At 48.2% G+C, this 13289-nt stretch overlaps 1 protein-coding gene across 3 annotated transcripts in view; it reads left to right on the top strand.

Moving 5' to 3' along the window:
• The first annotated feature begins 1253 nt into the window (after window positions 1-1253).
• The window catches only part of ldb1b (LIM-domain binding 1b), a 31806-nt gene continuing 19770 nt past the window's right edge, over window positions 1254-13289 (top strand). For 2 of the 3 annotated variants that reach the window (XM_080494314.1, XM_080494311.1), the window contains exon 1: window positions 7692-7942. In XM_080494314.1, coding sequence (XP_080350440.1) covers window positions 7915-7942 — 28 coding nt within the window. In that variant the 5' untranslated portion in view covers window positions 7692-7914. Of the gene's footprint in view, window positions 1350-7691; window positions 7943-13289 lie in introns of those variants that run through there. The other variant, XM_080494312.1, reaches the window with a different exon arrangement.

Below are 13289 nucleotides of genomic sequence, written 5' to 3'. Positions count from 1 at the left end.
GTACATCTTAACATCCAGCATGTCTGCACAGTGTGCCTGTCATCTACACACACACACACACACACACACACACACACACACACACACACACACACACACACACACGTCTCCTGTCTTATCATCCACAACTCTTGAAACACATTACTGTGTGAAATGGGGCCAAAGCATCCTCCGGTCTCCAGTGTGTGTGTGTGTGTGTGTGTGTGTGTGTGTGTGTGTGTGTGTGCGTGCGGCATGGTGGCTGGTCGCTTGATGCTGCAGTAAGGTGACCCACTTACACAGAACTCCCCCCTCCTGAACACACACATACACACACACACGTTTGCTTTCCTTCAGGGGACGTTACATTGACTTCCCTCCAGTTTGCGGAGGACTTTGCTCGTATCCTTACCTTGACCTGAACCATCCGCTGACTTCAAAACGTTCCTCCATCTAATAATTGAGCAAATTATGTTAAACCTCCGTTTTGTCCCCATATTTGAACAAAGTCCCCATAACCTGAGTGTGCTCACACACATTACCCTCTTTTTTATTTTGGTCCACAGGATACTGGTGGAGTTCCTAGAAGCTCCACAAAGTGCCAAACCTTACTTTCATTCTGTAAAGGTAACAGAAGGAAGAGTAGAAGTCCATGAAAAGCTTTTTTCTTTCACGTGTCCTTTAGCTCTTCCTCCTCTTCTCATCCCCGACTCACCCCTGACCTGCAGCCGGTCTCCCACGGTGCTCTTTTGGCACGTTTGAATTTTTAAGAAGCCCCGAGGTCCAGGCAGTCTGATATGCATGCCTCTCTCTCTCTCTCTCTCTCTCTCTCTCTCTCTCTCTCTCTCTCTCTCTCTCTCGCTCTCTCTCTCTGTCAAGCAATGTTTTGTGCGTGTATATGTGCACTTCTCTGACCTTTTTAAGTGTAGTGTAACGTGGGAGCGGCGCATTCTAAAAAGCCAAAAGCACTGTGATCTTTAACTTGACACCTTCCCTGTGGGGGAATGGCAGGACGCGCAGGCTCGGCGTCAAGACTGCTGAGTCGGGCGGTCATGTTGCCTTCGTTTTAGTTTTTCTCTGAGTGAGTCCTCTCGCTCTCTCTCTCTCTCTCTCTCTCTCTCTCTCTCTCTGTCTTGCTTTCATTGCTGAGGGAAGAATGCCCTCCCACATGGTTCAGAGAACATCTGTTAGCGAGAGATGAAGGCCTGCGAGAGGAGGAGGAGGAGGAGGAGGTGAAAGGGGACTCGCATTAGTGCAGCGAGGAGGTGAAGAGAGAACAGGGGAGCGTGCAGAGAGGTGGAGAGAGGAGGAGGTGAAAGTGACAAGGCTCCAGCCAGAGAAGACCACCCTTTGTCTACGGAGGAGCAGAGGTGAGAAGGCATCCGCCAGGAGGTAGAGGCTTACAGGTGTACATTTTCACACACACACACACACACAGACACACACACACACACACACACACACACACACACACACACACACACACACACACACACACACACACACACACACACACACACACACACACACACACACTCAGCGTGGTAACAGAAACCTACATCAATAATGTAGCTGAGAGAAACAGGATGCAGATTCTGCCTTACATAAGAGTTTACTGAGGGCTGGCTGGCTCAGAACAGCCTCTTTCATTCTCCGCTCTGCCCTCAGGCTGGATGCACACAAGATTTCTTAAGCTAATTAAACACCACATTTGCCTCCCAAACAACATTTTTTTTATTTTTTTCCCCCCCAGATAACTGTGCGACAACAAAAGCACCAAGAGTGGCACTAAAGCCATTTTTAACTTCAGTCTACTGACTGTAGGTGATTTGTTTTACTCTGTGGAACAAACGTTTTTTTCACTGTTGTTGATTCACGCGCTAATTTGCCGGATCTTACATTATTGAGGTTCGGTAACAGGCTTGTTTGTAACAGGGCAGACTTGTTTGTTGTCAAAAGCACTTTGACAGTAATGGCCAGGGAACTGAAGTTTGTCTTTTTTTTTTTGCCGCTGTGGACAAAAGTGATATGATGAAAGCTGCCAGGGGCCAAAGCACAAAGCATTGCTCGGCGGGTCGGAGAGGTCAGGGGAACGAGAGAGGTTCAGCAGCCGCCGCGATCGAGGGGAGATTGTGGGATGAATCAGACCAAATAAAGAAGTAATACAGCTCCCGGCGGTTGATCCTTGGCTCCTTCAAACTGAAATAACTCGACCTGTGTGACAAAGTGCGCTCAGTCCCAGGTGGACCAATCCAACTGACTTTAGTGTTCCGACTTTCAATGCCTTTCCTGTTTGTGGCATGAAGTGTGGCAGTGGAGCAGTCGGCTCTGCCATAGGAAGCTCTGGGTGTGAATCCAGGCGCAGCTGTGCTTGTGTCTCCCTTCGTCGACCTGTTGTTGTCTTATGTGGCGACAACACAACAGCATTAGTTTACACGATGTAAGACTTGTTATATTCGGTGCGATTTGCCTTGAAATACACAGGAGAGAATCGACCTCGTTAGATTGCAGAGAGAACAAACAACGACAAGTTCAAATCAACTTGAGCATTTATTCCTAAATGGTTCGCCAGCGGTGCGTGGAATCCGTCCCGTAGCCTGGCCGAGGGACGTGTGTCTCATTGTGTCTCACGCAGGACTCGGAGAGTGGGGTCGACTTTTTTGTGTGTTCACTTCCTGTGAGAGCGCTCTCAACCACTTCCTCTTTCTATAGGAAACATTTCGCTTCACATCTGTGCGTGCGTGTGTACGCTACAGTTACAGTTAGCATTAGCGTTAGCATTAGCAGAGTCAGGATTTTTAGTTGCACGCAGAAAAGTCCAACAATCCCCCATTCAGGCAGAGTAAGATGTAAACAAAAAACAAATTGTTTTCACCAAGGGTGCCATAGTGTGATTGGGGTTCGGGGATGATCAGAGTGAAAAGACTCGGACGGAGCGCAACAAACAAACAAACCAACAAGTGGTGATCAGACACCAAGCGAATCCTCTCGCCTGCATTGCTGCAGACTTATCAAGTATATCGACTCGTCTTTTTTTTTGTAAGCGACATATCTGTAAGCAAATAATGGAATATGTTGATTTGTGCTCGTTACAGACTTTTACTTTGAAAGTGAAAGGCATGGTGAGTTTCTATAGTCCTGCGGTCTTGCTTTACAACTTCTTGTACAACTTTGATTCTAAATCGTTGTGTAATCCAAAATTAAAAGGTGTTTCTTTCAAGCAAAATCAGTCCAAAAATCAGGCAGAGGTAACGAAATCCTCATAAAATATATCGTATACATATAATATATCCAAAATCCAAACAAAGAGTCAAACGCACAAGGGTTTCAGGGATTAGTCTGCCTTCAGCCATAATCACCTGGGATCAGCTCCAGCACCACGTGACCCCGAATTAGATAGAAGATGGATGGTTGATGTTGTGTTCTTAGATTTAGAGCATCTTCCCACTACTCGATGTCCTGTAACTTCAGTTGAATTCAATGTGACAGACCCGCACGGTGCTGGCAGCTCAGCGGCACTACAACATTACAAGTACATGTACATGCAGGAATAATCGAGTTAAAAAAAAATGAGAAACACTTCAAAAGTAATCAATCTCTTAATTGTCATAAACCTGCACAGCTCGGCTCATCTCACTTTTAAACTGTATTATGAGCTGTTTTTTTTGGGGGGGGGGGTGGAAAAGCTGCAAAAGCTTGAACATTTAAGCCATGAGCTTCTAAAAAGCCAAATATTCCCCCAGAGATGTGAACAAAAGAGTGTAAACAATCAGAGCCAGCATCATTTTAAATGATCTGCGTGAATCTGATCTGATCCTTTTTGCAAAGGCATGTCTTTTCAATCAAATTTGTTTCAGGTTTTATAATGATGCTTCAGAGATAAAAACTTGCATTGATCAAGTAAAGTAAATCACACAAACAACACTGAAAACAAACTTAATAACCACCGGTGTATTGTGGTGGAACTCAGCAGACAACAGTGATACTTGATTAGCTCAGAAAATTGCTTTCATGTTCTCCTTTATTATATATTTTCTCCTGCGCCTTTTCTTCACCTTCTTGTTTTGTATTCATTGTTTGTCTTTTGCACTTTAATCCCTTGTCTTTTTTGTCTCCGTGTCCTGTGTTATGAAAGTCTGTCTGATGACTGGCAAACTGTCTTATTAATTATGATAAAGTGTGAGACCCCCGTGTGTGTGTGTGTGTGTGTGTGTGTGTGTGTGTGTGTGTGTGTGTGTGTGTGTGTGTGTGTGTGTGTGTGTGTGTGTGTGTGTGTGTGTGTGTGTGTGTGTGTGTGTGTGTGTGTGTGAACTTGTCAAAATTGTCTCCATGTAAGTCTTCATGTGGACGGATGTACGTGCGAATCACAGTTTTCATTTATGAGTGTGTGTGTGTGTGTGTGTGTGTGTGTGTGTAGAGGCTCATCATGCTTGTGCTATCCTTTTTCTGCCACATTGCCATGGCGACAGTGCCCTCCCGGGGTAATGGGGGACGAGTGCGCCAGAGCTATTTATTCTTCCTCCCTCCCTCCATTTCTCCCTCCCTATCCATCCATCGGCCTCTCTCTTCCTCTGTCTCTCTCTCTCTCTCTCTCTCTCTCTCTCTCTCTCTCTGTCTCTCTCACTCCATCTCTGCCCTCTTCCTCCTGCAACCTCACAGCCTCTCCTCCGTCTCCCTCCTTCCCCTGCTCTTTCTTCCCCTCTCTGATTGGCTTAACACTCTCCTCCTCAAAATGAGATACTGCCTAATGAGACAGAGGGTGAGGAAAAGAGGGAGGGGAGGACAAAGAGCAAGTGTCTTAAAAAAGGGAAGTCGAAATATGTGGGGGAGGCGATCTATGCAGACTTGTGTTCCTCTTTGCATCAAAAGAAAGAACCTGATCTCACAAAAAAACAAAAACAAAAATCCCTGATGTCATCCTGGAGGGAAACGGCGGGCGCTGCCAGCGCAGGTTTACGTCTCTAATTCAAGCATGTGGGTACGTGTTCGCTCTGTCGTCCTACTGGAAGTTGCGGAGTCACTTGGGGTCGTGACCTTTGAACGGTTTCCCCGAATAAGCACTTTCTCATCGAACCACTGCGTTCTTAGTCTCCGTCAGACAAAACAGTTCACATGAAAGCAGCAAACTTGCAACTTGTCCAGATATATTTTTAAAATTGGATTTCAATCACAACTGCTTATTTTCCATTAGGACACCCCCGAGTGAAGGCTACGGTGATTTAGTACTGTGGCTCACAGGATAAGAAAAAAGGGTCAATTCCCAGATGGAGCCTCTTGATGCGTAGTTTGCATGTTCTCCCTGTAACTGTAATCGGCACGTAGTTTACCATTTGTTCACTTTGTCTCGGTATATTTTCATTTAGACGTGAGGCAGTGAGGGCCTCGTGGTGGTACAAATGTTAGAAGACTCCAATCTGGCCGACAAACCACCAAGCAAATGGTAAAAAAAAAAAAAAATACAAAGAAAATGTTTATTTAAAAAAAATAAAAAAGATAAAGCTGAGATATCGGTGGTGCTGCCATGGAAGCTAGCGAACTACTGTTAGTTTTGAAGCCATGCTGTCGGAGTGCGTTTGTAAAATCGCCCATAATGCAACAGTTTCTAGACATTTCACTGTATTTTGCACCAGAAGGTTTCGTTAAAATTGTTTTTATTTTTTGAGATTATCGTAATTTTCCATAGTTTTCTGAAAATATAAACATTTTCATCACGTGCACTCTGCGCCACAACAAAGAAAAAATGAAAAAGTTTACATTTATAGGTTATTATGGCACCCTTTACCCGTCCAGGAAATTGAGCTGAATTTGGCTCCTGAACTCAAATGTGTTTGACATCCCAGTGTCGGATGATGGGTCTCACGAGGCGGACAATAACAAACACGCATGCAAACTCCACCAGTTCTCCTCACTATGAAGCGAGAGTGCCGCCCATCACGCCACCATGCCGCCTGCACCGCTTGTAGTATTTTGGTGACATCTCACAATCAAGCTGTGATCCACTTGGGGGGTGGTTCTGTCACCATGTTGAGAACCGCCACTTTAAAAGATAAATAATCCAATAAAAAAAACCCCACAGCCAACACTGAGTCTGGAACTCAGTCAACTATCACATTTATTACCACAGTCACTACATTGACTTTAAATATAAATCTGAGCTTTTTAGGACCATATTTAGCTGCGGACTGAAGATGTGAAACAGTAGTACCGTGTTGATTTAACTTCCAGTAACTATAAATAATTCTATTGATGTTTTAAGGTTGACAAAAATCAATGCAACACGTTGCTCTCTGTGTTTTCACAGTTTAAAGCGGTGGAGCTCTTTTTCGCAGAATATATTTGATTACACAAAAGCACTTGTTAGCAGGAGTTATTCATTGTGAGCGTTGGTCTTTGTGGTGGATTTGTTTACAGTTGGAGCGAAACAGATTAACGCCAGGTTACATCCTTAAAAGCAACTCTCACACGCGCAACTTTCAGCGGCTGACGCAGACTGATTGAGCGGAGATTAGACAGTGGGAGGGAATGGTAGAACGGAAGAAAGTGTAATAAGTAAGAGAGACAGCGATGGAGGAGGGAATGATGGAGGGGAGGGAGGGGAGGGACGAGGGCAGGAGAGATAAATGGCCGAGTAGACAGGAAGATGAGTGAAGCGAGGGAGCAACACTGTGTGACATACTGCAGACAGGAAGACTAGAGGAGAGAGAGAGAGAGAGAGAGAGAGGCAATTGCCCCCACTCCTCTCTTTTCCTCACCCCTTCCCTCCCCCTGCCATCCCTGCCATGTAGCAGACCTTCACTGGATGGTAACAAGCCACTCAGACGTCTACAGCGCACACACACACACACACACACACACACACACACACACACACACACACACACACACACACTGCTTTAACTTATCCTCAGGAAATCAGGTTGCGCGCGTGTGTGTGTGTGTGTGTGTGTATGTGTGTGTGTGTGTGTGTGTGTGTGTGTGTGTGTGTGTGTGTGTGTGTGTGTGTGTGTCATTCTAGTAGCAGCAGTGAAAAACAGCCTCTACATATTTAAAGGGAGAAAAAAGGACCCACATCACATGGTTGTTATTCTCTCAAATCTGCCTCTCAGGTCACTTTGACAGTCTACTCTCCGTCGCTCGCTCTCGCTCTCTCTCTCTCTCTCTCTCTCGTTCTCTCTCTCTCTCTCTCGTTCTCTCTCTCTCTCATTCTCTCTCTCTCTCTCTCGTTCTCTCTCTCTCTCTCTCTCGTTCTCTCACCGACTTGCTGGAACACACTCGCACACACACATTCTCTCTCTCTCTCTGGTACTCAGCCTCTCTCTCCCTCCCTCTCTCTCGCCCTCCCTCTCTCCTCCTCCCTCTCTCCTCCCACCTGAGCTGTAATTTGCAGGGCTGATGAGGGCAGAGCAGAGGCAGGATCAGAATTTGCCTCACTCCAGAACACACATGCACACACACACACACACACACACACACTCACTCACTCACTCACTCACTCACACACACATTCACTTGCACACACTCACTCTACCTCTCACACACAAATGGTGTGATTCACAGTGTACTGCTACAACTGAGAGAATCTGATCCTTTGTGTGTGTGTGTGTGCTCTTTTTTTAACCTCTTCTTCCCCTCTTTCTCTTTTTTTCTCCCTCGTCGTCACTCCCTCCCTCCCTCGCCTCTCTCTCTCTCTCTCTCTTTGCTCCCTGGTGGTGGTGTGTGTGTGTTTCTGTGTGTGTGCGTGTGTGTGTGTGTGCGCGTGTGTGTGTGTGTGTGTGTGTGTGTGTGTGCACCGTGGGGATAACAGACGCTCATGTGAGCAGCCTCAGTGGCGGCAGTGACTGGTGAGAAAGAGAAGAGAGGAAGAGAGCGGGGATAACAGAGACACCACCACCTCCACCATCATTCTGATCGGATTCACACCAGACATGTGAGAAGATGTCCGTGGGCGGCTGCGCGTGTCCCGGTAAGTAGCTGCTGTGGTGATGGTTGCAGTTAACGACAGCCCCGCCGCCGCCGCCGTTTTCACCCGCTGACTTTTCCTGGTCACTGTTGTTGTTATTGTGGATGAATTTTGGTTGGTGAGTGCAGCCGCTGCCGTGGCGTGACTGGGGCAGAGAGACGGTGGTGGGGTGGGGGGTGGGGGGGGGGGGGGGCAGTGGAAGTGCCCCGGGGCCCTGGGGCTCTGTTTGCAAAGGCTCATGGGAGCTTGCCCTCTGTGATGGCTGAGAGGATGAAGAGCAGAGAAAATACGGGAATGGAGGGGTCGGCGTGTCGTCTGCTCGCAGTTGCACTTTTATCCCCGGGTGCACAGGAGAGCGCACGTACCGTGGCTTCCAGCTTCCAGGCTGAACGTCGAGGACGCCTGTTTCGGCACATCTGGGCACGGAGTTGTTGCCATGACACCACTAATGCAACTTCTCCTCCTCCGCCAGTTGTTGTTCTTGTTGCTCCTGCGGATGATTTCCGACTCATGGCTCCGGTTAACGGCAGACTTCTCCTTAAAGTCGACACAGATGTTACACTCACTTACCCGCCGTACAGGTCTTGTTAAAGCCCTCTCAAGAAAAGAGAGGGATCAGAGCATGGCAGTTTAGAGGGCAAAGATCACAAGCCCGGATCAGAGGCTCGCCGGATTGATTCTGCACCTCTTTCCACCCGAGACTCATTAATGAAGGCTTGACGTTTTGCGGCTCGTTCAGCGGAAGTGTGTCGTTCAAAGAAAAGGGGGCCGATGCACTCAGACACATCTCACAATCAGGTGCAGCAGCGCTTTTTAATCACTGCAGCATTTCTACTTTGATTTTAAGTGGGCTGCTTCACGAGTTGAAGCAGCCCGAAAAGATGGAACTCCCGTCCCTGTTCTGGCATGGAGGCGCAACGGGCCTGTTGGGGAGTTTCCATGTCGTTTCACCAGAGGTCCTCTGGAGTTCGCGGGAGACGGCCGGCGAGCGAACAGCTGAGAGGCAGAGGAGAGCACTGACCTTGCCCTCGCATGTTGCAATCAAACCTGTTTATTTGTTTCCTGCAGTTTTGGGGTTTTTTTTGGGGTTCCCACCCTTTTCCTCTCACGTCTTCGGAGCGGTGGAAGAAACAGTTTGGCAGTCCGACTGTTTCTTGTCACCATTTTTAATAATAAAAAAAAATTGGTTAAAGTTGAGTAGCAGCCACAGGCCATGTGGGAGCGCAGCCACAGAGGGCGACCTGCAGGGAGCAATATCCGTCATATTAGACCACCATATTGAGAGGTGTGTGACTTCTGAGGAACTCCCCGCAGCTCCCAAACTGTTTTTTTTTTGGGGGGGGGGGTTTGCGGATGACAGCAAAGAGATAATTCTTCTCTTTTTTTATTGACTTTGATCAGCCAGAGAAGGAAAGAACAAGAGGAATAAAAGTAAGAAATAAACCCAGCGCTACTGAGCCTCGGGGCCCCATGTATTATTAAGTGTTACAGCGATTTATGTAGCGGTCCTGATGGGACGTGATATCAAATGAAATATAATCCTATAGCTCAGAATGCATTCATAATCATGATAGATGGACCAAGAATCTACCGTGTCACAATCGGCTGGAGGAGAAAAGGGGAGGAAGTGAGCGTGATGGAGTTGTCCTAAGTTGCTGCGAGTGCATGCGTGAGGCGCTGCGCCGTCCTGATGAGGCCTCTTCCTCTCCCTCTTCCTCTTCCTCGCCCCCAGCTGACCAGGCCACAGTGGCCGCGGTGGTCAGGCCTCAACCGGCCGGCGGGATGCGGAGAGGAAAAACTTCAGCCAGGATCACATTTCCCTGCTGCCAGTCTCCACTTTTAGTCAGCTACCAAGATGGAAAACTAACTGGTCCCATGTTTTGTGGCTTGGAAACTCTTTAGCTGACGGATGGTTTTGTTTTTTGTTTTTTAAAGGCGGAAAGTTTAGGAGGCGCACGCTGAGAGACAACGCCAGCTCCCGGCGCCTCGTAACAGTTTGCCGCTTCCAGGGTTAGATGAATGGATGACACGGGGATTGAAGCTGAAAGCTGAAGCGGTGTCGAGAGAGATACTGGCGCTCTGATCAAACCGGGCAGATTCGGTATCAGCGGCAGGCACAAAGTCCCCCGACACGGCGGATGGCAATTTGTCTGGATGGCACAATGGCACCGGGAAATGTGGCGCATCAGTGTTAAATGTAACAGCGTGCACAGCACAGTTTTGGTGCGTGCCTCTGTGCCCCCCCCCCCCCCCCCCCCCGTTCTCCGTCTCTGCGCAGTGCCCCGTGCTACAAAGGCAAACGCTGCCACCTCAGCCGTTAAACAAGCTGCACAGCAGAGGCGGGAGCGTTTGTTTAGAACCCAGCCTGAGCTATCTTGCGGTCAGATTGCATACTTAATCAACGTGGTCATGGAAATTTCCAAAAAGACTTATGACTGCACTCTTGCGCGCTCTACTTTTGCTCTCATATTGTTCTCCCCGGCGTTTCCCTTTCTCTGTTGCCTTCATTTCTCTTTCTTTTTTTTTGGTTTTTCCACGGAACTCTTTTCAAATAAGTCGTTCATAAAGAGGAGCTTCTGAAAACCCTCTTATTTTATAGATGTCACGCCGATATGGAAAAAAAAAAAAAAACCCTGGAAGTTTTAAAAGGCAAAATGTGAGGTTTTAAAAGTGAGGCTGGTTTCTTTTCGGCGTGTACAATGTGTGTGGTGAATAAAAGGGTCACATATACCTACATGCACATATATACAACATGAGGTAACTGAAGAGCAGAGTAAACACCGGCTCCAAATATGGAACAATTGCTTCCATTCATTCATGTCAACTGCAGATGAACCCAAAGCTCGACCCTACAGCAGTGCTGGTTAATTTGCACATTTACTGCCAAGTAACCCCCCTCTTTTTTTTTTTCTTCACCTTTGCAATACAGTTTGATAGATCCTGTGGTCGTCGAATCATCAAAGACAATATTATATGTAAATGATGAAACTACAAAATTTGTCTTTACCCATTCTCGTTCTCCCTTGTTTACATTCCTGAGCCGTGTTCAACACCGGGGGATCCTCCCCCTTCTTGTGTGGGCTCGGGTACGTGAGTGTGTGTGCATGCGTGTGTGTGTGTGTGTGTGTGTGTGTGTGTACACAAGCACACACGCAAGCATGTGCCCCAACATGTGGATGACATAAACATTGGGTTAGAGGACGAGGAAAAAGCTGCACAAAATGAACTTATTGTACAGTCGGCTGGGTGAAGCTGCACATGTTTTTCTTCGTGGTCAATTTAGACTCCAGGTTGACCTGCCTGACCTCACTTTACTACCCCCCCCTCCCCTTCCTCCCCCTCTCCCGCTCTGTGTTTTCTCACCTTCATCATATCTCCCTCCCCTCATTGCTCTCACTTCATTCTTCACACTACGTGTCCCGTGCATTTGGGGGATGGACACGACCCGCTGACTGCGCTGCACCGATAATTGATCCACATAGCGGCCGACGGCGGAAACGTTGATCGATCGCGCAGTGCTGAAGGTTAGCGTTAGGGTTAAGATTAGCATTGGTGTTAAGCATTAGTGTTACGGTTAATGGAAGGCCCGTCCATGCTTTCCACATCGCGTGTCCGCAGACCGCTGGGCGTGCTACACGACTGCCTCCGTTCTACACTCTGGGCTCTGTAACGTAACAACCCCGGGACTATCTCCACTATCTTTGATCGCTTTTAAACTGTGACTGTGCGTCTGGGGAGACAGGACGCACAGTCACAAAAAAATGGGCGGATGACGATTTTAACGTCACGCGGACGGCGGGGCCTTCAGCGCTACTGTTTGTTTTAGGGTTACCGTCAACGTTAGTCTTAGCATTAACGCTGGGGTTAGCAATAGGGTTAGGGTTAGGGTTAAGAGAGTTACGGTTAGGCAGCGCAATCGGTGTAGCTATGCGCAAATAAACGATCAATCATTTGGGCAGTGCGAAAAGCAGGTCGCGCAAATCGCCCCAAAAGTGCTTCAGATGTACACCTCCATCCTTCCGTCCCCTCCCCCCCCCTCCTCCTCCTCTCACTCTCTGGTTCTCTTTGACTCCTGTGATTGCTAGCGTATGTTGCCTGGCTGGCTGGCTGGATGAGGCGAGAGGGGGGGAGTGTGAGGAGGGAGGAGGAGAGGAAAGAGGGGAATGAAGGGGGAAGGGACTGTGCCCTCTCATGCAGAGAGTCACATGGTGTCCCTGATTGGAGGAAAATGAGTAAAGACTGCAGCTCCGGCTGAAATGGCAACAGACAAAAACGCACAAAGGCTGAGCTGTTTAAAAACGGGTTGCACAACGAGAGACTGAGGAGGAGGAGGAGGAGGAGGAGGAGGAGGAGGGTGTGAGAGAGGGGAGTGAGCAGACTCCGAGGAGGGATGTGGATTAAGAGAGGATGAGAAGGAGGTGGGAGGGTGGCGAGGAAGAGAAAACAGGAGAGAGGAGAGGTGACGACGGGGGGGGGGGGGGGGTAGAGAGCAGCACAGCCAAGGAAGGAGACGGCGAGTGGGAGATGAGCACTGTTAGGAGGAGGAGGTGGAGGAGGAGCGGGTGAGACAGAGATCAGACTGTGTTCCTATGCTTTCTGCAAGGCTGAGCGGTGACGTGATTGGCTGAGGGTGTGTGTGCGTGTGTGTGTGTGTGTGTGTGTGTGGGTGTGTGTGTGTATGTGTGTGTGGTGGTGGGGGGGGGGGGGGGGGGGGGGCAGACCTGACTCTGAGATCAGAGACAGACAAAATGGCTCCCAGAGAACAGAGAACGCAGCATCAGGGCACTGTCATCTCCGCTCACACATCTGTCAGCTGACACCAGCCGCCACCGCAGCCACTGTCACCACACACAATCACACACTAACACACACACACACACACACACACACACACACACACACACACACACACACACACACACACACACACACACGCACACACGCGCACACACACCTGAAAGGTGACAGTGTCAGAGGGCAAAAGACGACACTGGGGAAGATGATGGGTGATAATCCTGATCATTATTCATTTTAATATCCCTTTTCTTTTTGATAATGTATATTAGATTGAAGCCGGCTCACAGTTGAGCCTTATTCTTATTTAATCCCTTCACCCATTGGCCTGTAATAACGTGTGACGCACTCAACTTGCCTTGTTGCAGTGTGTCTCTGTTCGCCTGCCAGAGAAAATCCTGAGCAGGGAATTCACCCAGTGAGGGAGAAAATACCGTGAGGCAGGATGAAAACAAACACACCGACTCGCCACGGCCACTAGAGGGGGCTGCTATCAAAGGACAGCCTCAGATTGTAGGTCAGGGTTTGGGTTTTTTTTTTTTTTTTTTTTTGCCCT

The sequence above is a fragment of the Blennius ocellaris genome (genome assembly GCF_963422515.1).
Source record: "Blennius ocellaris genome assembly, chromosome: 3".
NCBI lineage: Eukaryota > Metazoa > Chordata > Actinopteri > Blenniiformes > Blenniidae > Blennius > Blennius ocellaris.
This window is presented reverse-complemented; position numbering and strand designations above follow the sequence as displayed.